General features: G+C 49.6%; 1 protein-coding gene and 2 long non-coding RNA genes across 3 annotated transcripts; 1 reads left to right on the plus strand and 2 right to left on the minus strand.

Moving 5' to 3' along the window:
* Window positions 1-641: 641 nt before the first annotated feature.
* On the minus strand, window positions 642-2,879 carry LOC147992998 (uncharacterized). Its single transcript, XM_087539194.1, has 3 exons — window positions 2,876-2,879; window positions 1,095-1,315; window positions 642-1,016 (listed from the first exon to the last, which is right to left on the minus strand). Exons 1-3 carry the CDS (start codon window positions 2,877-2,879, stop codon window positions 642-644), a joined length of 600 nt encoding a protein of 199 aa, XP_087395320.1.
* Window positions 2,880-3,022: 143 nt separating this feature from the next.
* On the plus strand, window positions 3,023-3,782 carry LOC125540195 (uncharacterized). Its single transcript, XR_007297240.2, has 2 exons — window positions 3,023-3,422; window positions 3,571-3,782. It is a non-coding gene; the product is annotated as an uncharacterized LOC125540195 (long non-coding RNA).
* A 100-nt stretch (window positions 3,783-3,882) lies between these two features.
* Window positions 3,883-5,113, minus strand: LOC125540203 (uncharacterized). Its single transcript, XR_007297243.2, has 2 exons — window positions 4,262-5,113; window positions 3,883-4,159 (listed from the first exon to the last, which is right to left on the minus strand). It is a non-coding gene; the product is annotated as an uncharacterized LOC125540203 (long non-coding RNA).
* Between the last annotated feature and the right edge of the window lie 11,301 nt (window positions 5,114-16,414).

Raw genomic sequence — 16,414 nt, forward strand, 5'->3', positions numbered from 1 at the left:
TTCAACATGATAATAAAAATATTTATTTTATAAAAAACATTATTTGCATCTATCTATTATACGTTATGGCTGGCGCTGCATTTACACCGTCGTGGGTTGCTAGCTCGGCTGGTAGGCACCTAGGAATGCAGAAGTAGGTCGGGAGTTCGATCCCAAGCGTGCGCTTCTTTTACAATTTTTTTTGCTCGACCAGTGATAATTGGGCCGGCCCGTTGGCGCGTCGCTTGAGCGAAGCTGCGTCGATCGGACGCACACGGGCGGCGTATAGGAGCTCTCCACGAAAGAGCCCACTGTTTCGTACCGTATTCATGCGAACGTCCGATTTTCTGCAGCTCACGTCTGACGCGCCAGTGGGCTTTGTTCGCATCCCAAGGTAGAAACGGACGCAAGCGATTTCGGGAGCAGTTGCGCTCGGGCACTAAATCGCCGCTTCATGTCGTTACTTTATTTTAAAACTATATTTTTTTCTATCACGACAAGGTATAACTGAAAATAAGATACAACACAACAAGGTACAACTGAAAATACGATACATCGTAGAATTTAAATAAAGCTACATTTAACTACTAAAATAAAGCTACATTAAACTGCAGAAATAAAGATACAAATGATTGCGAAATTTAAAATACTATCACAGGAATCTACTGAGTCCAACGTGGATATTTTCCTTTTTCATCGCCAGCTTCTTCTGCTGCCTTGGCCTGACGAGCCCTTTCTTTCTTTCTCTGCCTCTCCGCCTCACGAGCCTCCTTTCGCTGTCGTTCCTGCTCCTCCATGCGACGAGCCTCTTCCCTGTTTTTCTTTCCTAAATCCTGAAAAAACCGGTGTTGCTCCGCATAGTATTCTTTTAACTCTCTCTCTTGCCTCGCTTTCTCCTCAGCTTCCGTCTTCTCGCGTCGCTCTTCCACATAGAAACTATTCCGTGCACGGCGACTTCTTTCACGAATCTCAGTCACTGCCCAAGCCGGCATCTCCGTGTCAATCCAACGATAGTACATGCACAGAGGCGGAGGAGACTACAACAAGAAACAAGAATGTTATTAAATAATCTATCAAAATACCAACAATATCTATTTGTGATGGTTAAAGCATACCGGAGGCTTGTCGTACTCTGAAATAGCTATGGGTGGATCTTCTTCATAATTGGCGCACATGAAGAACTTCATGCCCAACCAATCTGAAAAATCCGTAACCTCCTTCACCTTGCAAAGATTGCCACACCAACACCGCAGGACTGCCACCCCCGGAGGAAAACTTGCATTCTTCATTTTCCTCGGCCTAATGCTTTGATCCGAGCAAGGCAAACTTATACCGACTGAAAAAATGTGTTACACACTTTGCGCAGTGCCGATTTCGAGGATGGCTGGACGAGAGCCTCAGTGTCTCCTTTTATAAGCTCAGACGATAAATGATGGCGAGAAAATTAAGGGGGGAAATTTAGGATCCCTGTAGTGTCGGCACAACAGTTTCCCGCAGCATCGGATTCCCAGTGCCATCGCATCCGCTGAGGCAAAAGAAGCAAAGGCAGGACTGATTCCCGGGCGAAAGAACCAAAAGCAGGGCATCAGGGTCCATATTCCCGCGCGTCGGAGTCACCGCCGTCAGTGTCGCTGTCGCGCCTCGGAATCAGCGGCGTTTGCGCACTGTGGCGCGTGCAGCAGCACAAGACGTGCCGCCTCGGCTGGTGGCGGCGTGGCCCACCTGCTCGGCCCGCGCGCAGCAGGCCGTGTCGGCCGGGGAGTGACAGCGGCAGCGGCGGCCGCCTCACCCGGTGGCGGCCGGGCCTACCTGGCTCGGCCCGTTCCGTCGCGGCACGCTGCACTATACGAAGGCCGTTGTGCCCCGCGCGGCCGCCTCCTGCGGTGGCGGTCGGGCCCGCCGCCTCATGGCGTGGCAGCAGGTGACAGGTGTCGCCTGCCGCCACTAGTGAGGGGGTCTCTTTTGTCAATTTCGTCCGCAGGAGGTCTCTTTTGGCAATTCCAGTGGGAAGAGGGTCTCTTTCGACAAAAAATCGGCGACGTGGGCGGCCGACAAGTGGGGTGACCTAGGGATGAGCGCGGCGTCGCAGGCGGCCGACGCCCACCGATGCGGGGGATGGAGGGGGGGACGCTGGATCTGAATTGAAGACGATAGGGAAAGGAAGAAGACGATGCACGGATCCAATCGAACGGTCACATGGGTTGAATCGAGCGGTTGTGGGCCGACCGGCCAAAAAAAAATCGGCTGGTGCGCCGGCTCCTAGCATCGGCCTTTAATTTATATAATTCTTTAGAGGTAATACTCACACTCAGACACTCAGATTTATTCTTCTCAGTATTTCCGTAAAAAAGGAAGAATTTTAGCAATGAATCATAAGCGGTGATTATCTTTTACAGAACAAATTTGAGTGAAAAGTACCAGGTAATTAAGTTGCCAAAAGGAGGAGTAGGATCACATTTTCGACTACTTGGTGTGTGAAGACAAATCATTAATGCACCAGCATGGTTGTTAAATCCTCGTGAGCAAGACACCATTCAGCAGCATCATACTTTCTGGGCTACGACCATTTACAGATTGACAATTGTACATGTTTTTTGTGCTTGTGTCTCCGTTTCATCAGAATAAATCTTTTTCATATCTGTTTATATGCTTGAGAAAATGAGGAAAAGGAGCATCATCGAGGTCAAGCTAGGCATCATCCTTTCAATTCGATTTGATTTAATTTTTTGGACAAACCAAAAACAAAGGAGCACCCGCGAGCGAGCGATCCATCCATCGATGACGACAAGTTTTTCCTTCCTTCCTTTCTCTCATATCCAAGGACGCTGTTCCGAAAGAAGGCGCCTTTGAGACACGGCTGGAAGGCAAAGGTGTCCTTGAGACTCCGTTCAAGTACCCATTGGAATCAGTGGCGGCGCTGGGGGTATTCCTAGGACTTCCCTGGAATACCCAAGAATTTCACGTCGAAAAAAATTACTACATATAATATGTATACGCTATACGGTAGAATCTGGAAATATGCCACGGCAGCTACGCACATGACCAGACTCGGTGTCTGGTTACGCGCGCGAGTAGCAGCTCCAGCCTCCAATCGATCCCCTTCCCTAACCTAACTGCTAGCTCCCTCCCCCGACCCCGATTCAGCCTCCCCTAGATCCGGCTCCGCCGGCCCTCTCCTGCCTCCCTCACCGGCTCGCCCCTCGGACCTCGGTGGCTCGGTCCCCTCCCCTCCGCGCTCCGGCCGGCCCTCTCTAGCTCAGGCTCTCCGCCTCTCCCTCCCCTGCCGCTGCCGGCCTGCCCTCGCCCGTTCGCCCTCCGGTCCGGCTTCAGCAGCGGCGCGGCTCCGGTGCTCCGGCGCTCCGCCAGGCACCAGTCCGCCTCCGGCGTCCCCTGCTCCCCGGACCCCGGCCCTTACGCTCACCTCCGCCCCCGGTCTACTGAAGGTATTGTTTCCCTCTGTTTTCCCACAAATCTGTAGCTTTTTTCAGTGATTGCAAGTAAACTGAAATTGAATTGCTTGTTTGTCCAATGTTGACCGGTCCATGCCACATTGCCACTGATTTTACTTTGTTTTATGTGATTGTGATGTAGATGAGAAAGAAGGATGTTACCTTATTTCAATTGTGGGACATATCTTCAAAGGCAAAGAAAATTACCTCTACATCCACACCAACTTCTCTTTCTGTTGAGGTTGAGAGCAATCCTAGTGTTGTTTTGTTCATATATTGCTAGTGGTCTGTTGTTTGGTTCATACTATACTATATTTAGAGCAAAAAAAATTTTGGGTGAATACCCAGCCTTCATTTCCTGGAGCCGCCACTGATTGGAATGTCAATGTCTGTAGTCTACGCATGCAAGAATTCAACACATATTGTGGGATTGTTACAAGCGTGTGCTAAACCATTGCAATTAATATCTCTCTTATTTCAATGAGGAAACCATTTCAGGATACATAGTTAGGATCAGTTTATTCAGTGCCCGAATGGATGGCTGTGATCATCACAAATTGAGCAATGGCACCCATTGTCTGTACAGATGGAAGTCCAACTACAGAGACCTACACAAGTAGAATGCTGGTAATAGTCATTATAATAGTTCTTACATTTGTCCTCACACTCGCTTCTATCACACGCTGTACCCCCCGGGGGCCAATCCCTGGAACTACAAGTTGTTTCAGCATCTGAAATATACCAATCGGCAGGAAGAGGAAAAAAAACCATTGTTATTGGCAAAATTGATGGAGAAAAATCATTAAGCAAGGTACTATAAGAATATACTGTACCTGATGGTAGCACGAGAAACGTGAGGGTCAGGAGTAGCATAAGGGTTACCCTCATCTTGGCTTAGTATGGTGTTGACACAAGATGCTGCTGATAGTTGTCCCGGTTGTAGGATGAGATGGAGAAGATATGAAATGTCAAGCCTTTTTATACTGGGTTGATACCAATCCGATATGTTAATTTAGGAATGCCATTAAGAATATGGCGCCAAATTAATCACATTAAATGCATTAACATGTGTCCAAATATAGATAACATTAATTTCATACCCCAAAATTGACAAGGACAATTAGCCAACGGATCACATGATGTATTTCCAGTTTTATTTTTGAACCTTGTATTTCCAGTTGGTACATAGGGAAACTAAAAAACTAGTTTGCGCATGCTTTGCATTTGTGTTGGCCTTGGTTTGAATGGAAGGCGTCCACTAAGTTGTGGGTTGGGCATGGAAACCCGTGTGACGAGGAAGACCTCAACTTTTTCTATGCCTCTACCACCATCATCGTTGAAAACGGCGCAAGGACGCCGTTCTGGGACTCTCCTTGACTTCTTGGCCGTAAGCCCAAGGACATCTCTCCACTCATATACGAGGCCTCTGCACGGAAGAATTGAAAGGTGCGGGAGGCCCTCAAGAGTAACGCTTAGATCCTCAAGATCAAACCTCCTTCCACTATTGTTTCCATCTAACATATTAAATAGTTCTTCACCCTTTGGATGCTTCTCGACGAGGTCCATCTTGATGAGCTCACTGAGAACGACATCCTTTGGAATCCCACGCTTTCTGGCCACCGCACGGCGGCCTCTGCTTACTAGGCGCATTGAAGAAAGAAAACAATGGCAACCGGTTTCCTAAATTTAAAATATGTTTATGGAAATAAAAAATGTTCGTGAATTTGAAAAAATTTCACAGATTTGAGATTCTTTAATGAATATCAAAAAGTTTTCACATTTGAAAAAAGCACGAATTTGAAAAATGTTCACAAACTTCAAAATTTTAAGAATTTTATATATACAAAAAACCATTAATTTGGAAAATTTAAAAAATAATTGAAAAAATGTTCCATAACTTAAAAGAAGTTCACAAATGTTAAAAAGGTTACAAACTTGAGAAGTTCTTGCCTGTAAAAAACAAATTTATAAATTTTCAATAAAAAACCAAAAAAAGAAAACAAAAGGAATTTTTTTTTTGAAAAAAGCTACCCATCACCGGCTGATGACATCCTGTGTGTCAACCGCTTCGACTGCTCGAGGATGTTGGGGAACGTAGTAATTTCAAAAAATTTCCTACGCACACGCAAGATCATGGTGATATATAGCAACGAGAGGGGAGAGTGTTGTCCACGTACCCTCGTAGACCGAAAGTGGAAGCGTTATGACAACGCGGTTGATGTAGTCGTACGTCTTCACGGCCCGACCAATCAAGCACCGAAACTACGACACCTCCGAGTTCTAGCACACGTTCAGCTCGATGACGATCCCCGGACTCCGATCCAGCAAAGTGTCGGGGAAGAGTTCTGTCAGCACGATGGCGTGGTGACGATCTTGATGTTCTACAGTCGCAGGGCTTCGCCTAAGCACCGCTACAATATTATCGAGGATTATGGTGGAGGGGGGCACCGCACACGGCTATGAGAACGATCACGAAGATCAACTTGTGTGTTTAGAGGTGCCCCTTGCCCCCGTATATAAAGGAGCAAGGGGGGGTGCGGCCGGCCCTAGGAGGAGGCGCGCCGGAGGAGTCCTACTCCTACCGGGAGTAGGACTCCCCCCTTTCCCTAGTTGGATTAGGACTTGGGGGGAAGGAGGAGAGGGGGAAAAGGAAAGGGGGGGGGGGCGCCGCCCCCCTCCTTGTCCAATTCGGACTTGGGGGGGGGGGGGGGGGGGGAGGGGCGCGCGGCAGCCCCTAGGCCTCCTCTCCTCTTCCTCCACTAGGCCCATTAAGGCCCATTAGGTTACCGGGGGGTTCCGGTAACCTCCCGGTACTCCGGTAAAATGCCGATTTCACCCGGAACACTTCCGATGTCCAAACATAGGCTTCCAATATATCAATCTTCATGTCTCGACCATTTCGAGACTCCTCGTCATGTCCGTGATCACATCCGGGACTCCGAACAACCTTCGGTACATCAAAATATATAAACTCATAATGAAACTGTCATCGTAACGTTAAGCGTGCGGACCCTACGGGTTCGAGAACAATGTAGAAATGACCGAGACACGTCTCCGGTCAATAACCAATAGCGGAACCTGGATGCTCGTATTGGCTCCGACATATTCTACGAAGATCTTTATCGGTCAGACCGCATAACAACATACGTTGTTCCCTTTGTCAACGGTATGTTACTTGCCCGAGATTCGATCGTCGGTATCCCAATACCTAGTTCAATCTCGTTACTGGCAAGTCTCTTTACTCGTTCTGTAATACATCATCTCGCAACTAACTCATTAGTTGCAATGCTTGCAAGGCTTAAGTGATGTGCATTACCGAGAGGGCCCAGAGATACCTCTCCGACAATCGGAGTGACAAATCCTAATCTCGAAATACGCCAACCCAACATGTACCTTTGGAGACACCTGTAGAGCACCTTTATAATCACCCAGTTACGTTGTGACGTTTGGTAGCACACAAAGTGTTCCTCCGGAAAACGGGAGTTGCATAATCTCATAGTCATAGGAACATGTATAAGTCATGAAGAAAGCAATAGCAACATACTAAACGATCGGGTGCTAAGCTAATGGAATGGGTCATGTCAATCACATCATTCTCCTAATGATGTGATCCCGTTAATCAAATGACAACACATGTCTATGGTTAGGAAACATAACCATCTTCGATCAACGAGCTAGTCAAGTAGAGGCATACTAGTGACGTTTAGTTTGTCTATGTATTCACACAAGTATTATGTCTCCGGTTAATACAATTCTAGCATGAATAATAAACATTTATCATGATATAAGGAAATAAATAATAACTTTATTATTGCCTCTAGGGCATATTTCCTTCAGTCTCCCACTTGCACTAGAGTCAATAATCTAGATTACACAGTAATGATTCTAACACCCATGGAGCCTTGGTGCTGATCATGTTTTGCTCGTGAAAGAGGCTTAGTCAACGGGTCTGCTACATTCAGATCGTATGTATCTTGCAAATATCTATGTCTCCCACCTGGACTAGATCCCTGATGGAATTGAAGCATCTTTTGATGTGCTTGGTTCTCTTGTGAAATCTGGATTCCTTTGCCAAGGCAATTGCACCAGTATTGTCACAAAAGATTTTCATTGGACCCGATGCACTAGGTATGACACCTAGATCGGATATGAACTCCTTCATCCAGACTCCTTCGTTTGCTTCTTCCGAAGCAGCTATGTACTCTGCTTCACATGTAGATCCCGCCACGACGCTTTGTTTAGAACCACACCAACTGAAAGCTCCACTGTCGGTGTCAAAACCGGTGGATCTCGGGTAGGGGGTCCCGAACTGTGCGTCAAGGCCGGATGGTAACAGGAGACAAGGGACACGATGTTTTTACCCAGGTTCGGGCCCTCTCGATGGAGGTAATACCCTACTCCTGCTTGATTAATATTGATGATATGGGTAGTACAAGAGTAGATCTACCACGAGATCAAGGAGGCTAAACCCTAGAAGCTAGCCTATGGTATGATTGTGTATGAAGATGGTTGTCCTACGGACTAGAACCCTCCGGTTTATATAGACACCGGATAGGGTTAGGGTTACACAGAGTCGGCTACAATGGTAGGAGATCTTGAGTATCCGCATCGCCTAGCTTGCCTTCCACGCCAAGGAAAGTCCCATCCGGACACGGGACGAAGTCTTCAATCTTGTATCTTCATAGTCCAGGAGTCCGGCGAAGGTATAGTCCGGCTACCAGAACACCCCCTAATCCAGGACTCCCTCAGTAGCCCCTGAACCAGGCTTCAATGACGACGAGTCCGGCGCGCAGATTGTCTTCGGCGTTGCAAGGCGGGTTCCTCCTCCAAGTCCTTCATAGAAGATTGTAGACACCAAGAATAGTGTCCGGCTCTGCAAAATAGGTTTCCACATACTGCCATAGAGAGAATAATATTAACACAAATCAAATCTGCTGACGTATCCCGCAGTGCGTCATCACACTACGGCCAAGTCCTTTTACGAATCGTCTTTTTTCTTTACCCTCAGCATGTTTTGCGAGGCGGTTTCCTTGGCACGTCTTGTCAAAGCAGAGATCGTGTGCCCCTTTTAACGGGATTCTCATCAATACGGGCGTGGGTAACCCAATCGTGCCCATTAGCACGTTCCCTCGATTAAAGGCGAGTCCAAAACGGTTACGGGGAGGGCTCTTGGTATTCGACCTCTTATAAAGAGACCAAGGTCTCGCTCCTTTTCTCGATCTTAAACGAGTTCGCCTGTCGCCTCGAGTTCCAACACCCCAGGCTCCAGATTCAAGGCGCTTCGGACCTTCGACAATGTCCGGTTCTGACCTTCAAGGTCGATGGACGCCTTCCACCGTCACGGAGGAGGACGTATTAAGGTTGAGGGAAGCTAAGTTCCTGACCGGCGAGATTTCGCATAGGTTGCCTGCTCAAGGACAGGTTACCCCCAGTCCCCAGCCCGGTGAGAGCGTGGTGTTCATGTCTCACTTCCTTCGGGGGTTAGGCTTCCCAATGGACCCCTTTGTGAGGGGACTGCTATTTTATTATGGGCTGGAATTCCATGATTTAGCTCCGGAGTCTATTCTCCATATCTCCTTGTTTATCGTCGTGTGTGAAGCGTTCCTCCGCATTACCCCTCACTTTGGCTTATGGCTCAAGACCTTCAAAGTGGAGCCGAAGATGATCAATGGTCGGCACGCAGAGTGCGGAGGCGCTATCATAAGCAAAAATGCCAATGCTCCATGGCCCGAAGGCTCTTTCCAAGAGGAGCTAGGTTTGTGGCAACGAGAGTGGTTTTACATCACCGTTCCCCGGGGCACCAAGTGGGTGGCGCCTCCTGCCTTTCGCTCGGGTCCCCCACCACGGCTAGCGTCGTGGGTCAACAGAGGGTTAGATTGGGGTCTGCCCAAAGACGTGCCTTTGTTGCAGGGCCGCATTAAGGATCTCTTGAAAGGAGACCTCAGCCTGGTCAAGGTGACACAGGTCATGTTGATTCGCCGAATACTGCCCAGCAAACGCCGCTCCCTTCGCCTGTGGGAATTTAATCCAAAGGGACCACAAGCTCTCCGGGATTTTATGGGCGTAACGCCCGCGGAGATGTATAAACTGTTCTTCGGATCACAAGAGATGTGTCCGGATTTGACCGAGGACGCAGGCTTAAGCTGCAATCGCCCGGATAATGAAGTAAGTAACCCTGTGCCCGGACCTGCTATCCGTATAATTGTCATAAACTTGCCGCTAAAAGAGCCGTCCTTTTAAACAGGAGTGGATAACGAAGGAAAAGTTGATCAGGTGTCCGGCTCCCCTTCCCGAAACCAGGCCGGATCCCGTGCTGGTCAGGATGTTGGCGATAGTGCCTTTGGAGGGAAGCAAAGGGGGGGGGACAAGGAAACTATGGCCTCCTCGAAGGAGGCTACTTCGAAGGGGGGAACCGACGATTCCTCTCCTAAGGGGAAGAAGAGGTCCGCCTCTGACGACCCAGAGACCACGGCCTCAAAGCGGGGGAAGAGATCTCCGTCAGAGGGTCCGGCGCCGGGGAGTTCCTCGGCCGAACTGCGACCTCAAAGGGATAAGCCCTCCAGCGAGCCGTACGTAGAGAAAAGATTTTCTTTTGAGGGATAAGAGAAATCCTTGATTTTATATCTAAGAAGATTAACCGAGTTTTTTACCTTGTAGCTCGGACCTCAGCCCTTCTCAGCAGAGCTCGTCTTCGGGGGATCTTCTTCCGGAGATGATGGAGAGCGGGACGCCTCCCCCTGCCGTGCCGCCTAGCGAGGCGGGCGACCCTGAGGTGTCATCGCGGAGGGCTTCTCCGAATCCGGCAGGGGCGGAAGATAGCTACATGGCCCCCCGAGGTTCTCCACGTTCCGCCTTCGAAAGAGGTCATGGGACGAATCCGGCGCCGTCTGGCGCTTGGTCGGAGGAGCTAAAGATTCTGCTGGGGCGAGCTTCTATTTCGGAGGAGCACCGTGTATTGACGGGCACGGTGATTGATAGGATCTCATCCGCAGAGAGCGGATTGCATGAGGCCGTCAAGAGTTTACTGACGGGTTTTGAGGTACATTAGATAATGTACACTTTTATCAGTTGCGCGTAAATAAGATGCGCCCTGTGTAGATAGTAGCCCCTGAGACTCTACGCGTCGTCAAGTAATGACGGCACGCGGAGGATCATAGTCCCAGGTCTTAAGATGTTGCCTTTGAATGTAGGCTGCAGGGTGTCCGGGATCAAGCCGGACTAATGATTTTGCCGAACTAAAGCGGCAACTAGACATGGCAGATGCCGACATCGCGCTTGTCAACAAGCGTCTTGATGAGTCTCAAGGTATGTAATTCCTCGGGTGGCGTTATGTAAGAAGAGCTTTATGCCAGTGTCTTACAATGTGTATGCTCGACGCAGATGGTGCGGCCGCCGTGGAGACTCTTAGGGCAGAACTTACCCGAGCTAAAGAGCAAGCCAGAAAAAGTGATGCGGCTACCAAGAAAGCTCTTGAAGAGCTGAGAGCCGAACAAGCGGCTCATTACCGAAGCAAGGAAGAGATGGCCAGGGTGGCCGAAGAGTTAAAGAGCGCCGCCGACCGTTGCAAACTTCTGGAGAGAGAAGACCAGGCGAGACAGACGGACCTAAGGAAGGCCGTTGCTAATGCCAAGGACGCGCGCTCTGCGATGAGAGCTGCGAAGGAGGAGCTACGTCAGGCCGAACAAATTGCGGCTGGAAAGCCCTTTATGCTGCGAAGAAAATTTTGTGATCCGAAGCTTGCTCCGTTGGACCAGATGTGGAGTGTGGAGGATACCTATCTGGATTTGGCGGCGAGTGCTGCCGATGCGTCCGAACACTTTCGGGATCAAAAAGATCGCGAAGTGGAAAAGCTTTTCTGGTCGCAGTTTCACAATCCAGAGCGTCCACTTGCAGTGGACGATCGTTTGGCTCAGTGGGCCGAACTTAATAGGTTGTCCGGACTCGCCATGAAGTACGTTATGGGTCATCTTTGGCCAGAGAGATCGGAGCCGAAGAGTTATTTTAGCATGGTGCAGCAACTCCTTGATGCGGTGCCGCGTATTAATGCAATGAAGAGGTCAGCATGCATAGAGGGTGCAAGGATGGCTCTTGCCCGTGTCAAAACATACTGGGCAGAGATGGAGACCACCGTTGTTGCGTCCCGAGATTCGGACAAAAGCCGAGTACCTTCCGAGCACTATTTTCAGGAAGTCCTTGAAGGCGCTCGTATAATAGAGACGCAGTGCTCGAAGGATGCTAATTTAGGATAGCATATGTAATTATAAAGCAATATTGTAGTGGCTTTTTATACTTGTGCCTTCAAGTATTGGAAACATCTCCTGTGCGGCCGTTTTTAATATATATATATATATATATATATATATATATATATAATCTGAAAGATGGCAGTCGTTGGCTTCAGCCCCCACGCACATAGTGCGGGGGTGCTCACAGAAGACGCATTTTCACAGTTAACCCAACGTCTTGGTCCCACAAAGGAGGTGATAGCGCAGCGGGCCAGGCAACCGGACTATAATGCTTTAACACTTTCACTTAGCCATAGGAGCTTGACAGTGGGACTATTTAGGCAGCCCTTTGGTGGCGACTGCGCTCGCCCGAGCTCGGGGCGCGTATGTGCCTGGCCGGGAAACGACCCTTCGTTAAAGCGGAGGAATCCGATAAATTCCGATAGGTCATCGAGTGGCTGACCAGTCTCACGCTACATCATGACAGTCAGTTTTCGGCTTTCTCTACTGAGGTGCTTGCCCGGCCGAACCGGGGCACAATCGCAGTAGTTCTCCTGGTGCTACCTTAGCCGATAGAGCGGAACGTAAGGTAGCCGAACTCAGGAGCCGGGCAACCCAACATTTGACCAAAGACATGATTCGGAGCTGATGCATATAATGCCAAAACTCGCGACGCTGAACACTCCCTAAGGTGTTCGGTCTTTATAAGTGCGGGCAAAACAACACTTTTCATAAAAAGAAAGCCCTTAGTGTCCAGGTACGTGCAAAAATTCTGACGTGGCCACATGCCAAGACGCCAGCCTCCTTCTTGGTTATATCAGAAAAAACCAGGGGATGTGTATCAACAAGAGACAGTAAAAAAGGTTTACGCAGGGTCTTAATCTAAAGAGAATCCTTTGTGACGGGTCCCTACTGCACGTCTGCGCCTGTGTCTCTGTTGTGCCGTATCCTGGACGGGCGTCGCACGATGTTCATCTGTAAAAGAGAGGAACTGAGTTGAAAACGGGTCGTGCCGAACAAAATTTTAAAATGGACAAAATATAAAGTAAATTATATAAAATTGAGCTTTATTGTCTCTGCATGTAGCCCCTAGTACGGGGGTATATGGCCTATAAGCCTGCGTTAATGATGAACTTGTACCGAACTCGTCTGTTCCGCGTTCGTGGTCTTTAATGACCTATGTCGAAAGTTTTTTGGCCGGTGAGGCCATTTTATTGTGCGGCTGTCAAAGCGGCCGCACAGTCCTCCGCTTGGGGGAGGCGCACTTTAGTGCTTCCCCTTCAAAGAGATGATGCCTCGTGGACCGGGCATCTTAAGTGTGAGGGATGCATAGTGCGGAATTGCATTAAAGCGAGCGAAAGCTTCGCGTCCCAGTAGTGCTTGATAGCGACTTGAGAACGGGACGATATGGAAGGTCAGCTTTTCGCTGCGGAAGTTATTGGTAGAGCCGAATATAACTTCGAGCCGGAGAAAACCCATACAATGGGTGTCCGGACCCGGTGTTACCCCTTGAAAGGAGGTTTTGCTGCGGCGGATTCGTGCTGGGTTTATTCCCATGTGATGGATTGTATCCTGATATATCAGGTTTAGTCCACTGCCGCCGTCCATAAGGACATTTGAAAACTGGAGTCCGCCAATTATTGGATTCAGTATCAAGGCAGTCCAGCCTGCATTCTTGACGTTTCTAGAATAATCTAGCTGATCGAAGATGATTGGTTTTAACAACCAGTGGCGGGACCCTTTGGGGATAGGTCGTGTGGTGCGTGCCTTTATGGGCGCCACATGTTTTGTTATGTGAAGTAGGTTCACTGATTTTACTTCTTGTGGGAAGTTCTTTTGTTTCCTGGTGCTCTGCTTCTGGGGTTCGTCCTCATCTTCGCTTGGTGTGTCGAGCCCCTTGTGTTCGGCGTTGAGTCTGCCGGATTGCTTGAAAACCCAACAATCTCTGTGGGTATGGTTAGCGGGCTTCCCAGGAGTACTGTGTATCTGACATATCCTGTCCAGGATTTTATTTAAGTAGGACGGATCATCCCTGTTTTCTTGGAGGGGTGGTTTTGTCTGATTTTGTTGTGAGCCTTTGAATCCGGCATTAACTGCCGTGCTCTTCGGACTTTTTTCTTTAGTCCGGCGACGATCTTTGTTGCGTCGCGGTTTTCCATTCCCATCCCTAGTTTCGGATGTACTTGGGTCGCTGGGGCTGCACCTTGCCAACCAGCTGTCCTCTCCTGCGCAAAAGCGGGTCATGAGGCTTGTTAGAGCGGCCATTGTTCTTGGCTTTTCCTGGCCGAGGTGTCCGGCGAGCCATTCGTCTCGGACATTGTGCCTGAAAGCTGCTAAGGCTTCGGCGTCCGGACAGTCGACTATCTAATTCTTTTTAGTGAGGAATCTATTCCAGAACTGCCGAGCTGATTCTCCGGGCTGTTGGGTTATGTGACTAAGATCGTCTGCATCTGGAGGGCGGACATAGGTCCCTTGAAAATTTGCTCGGAAAGAATCCTCGAGCTCTTCCCAACTTCCAATTGTGTTTTCGGGAAGGCTCTTAAGCCAGTGCCGGGCTGGCCCTTTGAGCTTGAGGGGTAAATATTTAATGGCGTGGAGATCATCTCCTCTGGCCATATGTATGTGGAGGATATAGTCCTCGATCTAGACTCCGGGGTCTGTTGTTCCATCATATGCCTCTATGTTGATGGGTTTGAATCCCTCCGGAAATTCATAGTCCAGAACCTCATCGGTGAAACATAGGGGATGTGCGGCGCCCCGATATTTGGGTGTGCCGGATTCTGATGATGGCTTTTTTGCATTGCTGATGAGAGCTTGCTTTCTTGGCCCATAGATGGACCTAGCTGGAGCATGATGCGAATCCTTAGGTGGGTCGCATGCCTGTTTAAGTGCGGCGCCACTTGCCGTTTTGTGGGGTCGTCTATCTAACCGTGTGGCATTCTTATTTTTTGAATGCGGGGGCTCTAGGGCCTCTTCGTCGAATTCAGGCAGTAGTTTTCTTTTCGGATAGCTTTTGGTGCGGCGACCGTCGCCGTACTTATCGGCGGTATTGATTACTTTGCTCCATCTAATCCGGAGTGCATCCTCCGCTGTTTTTAGTTTCCGCTTCTGCTTTTTCAGGCTGCGGGCAGTCGCAGCGAGCCTCTTGTTGAGACTATTCTGCTTTATGGGTTTATCCGGCGTAAGGTCGTCCGGAATGCCGTTTTCGCCGGTGGAGGGATGTTCGGTTGCTCTATCCGTGTTACCCTGTTCGGACGGCTGCTCTGAGGCCTGCTCGTCGTCTGCCGGCTCGTCCTGCTCTATGGCTGGGTTTTCATCGAGGCGGGGCTTGGGTCGACGTTTACGTCGACGCTTTGATTTCTTTCCGGGGTGTCGATCTCCCGCCGTCCCCTTTTTCCTCATTATCACTTCCTTTAGGGGTATCCACCATGTACACATCGTGAGGTGAGGTGGCTGTCCAATGCCCTATGGGCGTTGGTTCATCGGTATCTCCTGCATCGTCATCCATGCTGTCGATGTCTGCGGAGTCGAAGTTGAGCACGTCGTTTAAATTGTCGACAGTAGCTACAAAGTGGGTGGTGGGCGGGCTTTGAATTTCTTCATCGTCCGTATCCCATCCTCGCTGACCATAATCCGGCCAGGGCTCTCCTGATAAAGAGAGAGATTTGAGAGAGTTCAGGATGTCACCGAAAGGCGAGTGCTGAAAGATGTCTGCGGTGGTGAACTCCATTATCGGCGCCCAATCAGATTCAACTGACAGGGGCGCGGGGGGTCTGGAGTCCGGGAAGGAGCCCGGACCCTCAGGGTCATGGGTCACGCGGAGTGCGGGGCTGGTGTTCGGCTCGATCGCCTTTGAGATCGCAGCCCCCGAGGTGACGTCCAACCGTTCATCCTCGCTTGGCATAATAGGCTCCGAGTTGAGGGTCGGAACCGGTGCGTGTGCGGCCTCCAGGACACTGTTCAGAGACAGAGCTAGATCATGCCCCTCGAGATAGTACGGCGCACTTGGCTGTGGCTCGAATCCGTCGAAGATCAAGTCTCCACGGACATCAGCCGTGTAGTTTAAGCTTCCAAACCTGACTTGATGGCCAGGGGCGTAGCTTTCGATCTGCTCCAGATGACCAAGCGAATTGGCCCGCAGAGCGAAGCCGCCGAAGACGAAGATCTGTCCGGGGAGAAAAGTCTCACCCTGGACTTCATCGTTGTTGATGATCAGAGGAGCCATCGGGCCTGAAGGCGACGACACAGAGGAACTCTCAATGAAAGCACCAATGTCGGTGTCAAAACCGGCGGATCTCAGGTAGGGGGTCCCGAACTGTGCGTCAAGGCCGGATGGTAACATGAGACAAGGGACACGATGTTTTTACCCAAGTTCGGGCCCTCTCGATGGAGGTAATACCCTACTCCTGCTTGATTAATATTGATGATATGGGTAGTACAAGAGTAGATCTACCACGAGATCAAGGAGGCTAAACCCTAGAAGCTAGCCTATGGTATGATTGTGTATGAAGATGGTTGTCCTACGGACTAGAACCCTCCAGTTTATATAGACACCGGATAGGGTTAGGGTTACACAGAGTCGGTTACAATGGTAGGAGATCTTGAGTATCCGCATCGCCTAGCTTGCCTTCCACGCCAAGGAAAGTCCCATCCGGACACGGGACGAAGTCTTCAATCTTGTATCTTCATAGTCCAGGAGTCCGGCGAAGGTATAGTCCGGCTACCCGAACACCCATACCCGAGATCCGCCGGTTTTGACAC

This window comes from Triticum urartu, chromosome 1A, assembly GCF_056163025.1.
Source record: "Triticum urartu cultivar PI428250 chromosome 1A, HENAU_Tu73, whole genome shotgun sequence".
In the NCBI taxonomy this organism is placed as follows: domain Eukaryota; kingdom Viridiplantae; phylum Streptophyta; class Magnoliopsida; order Poales; family Poaceae; genus Triticum; species Triticum urartu.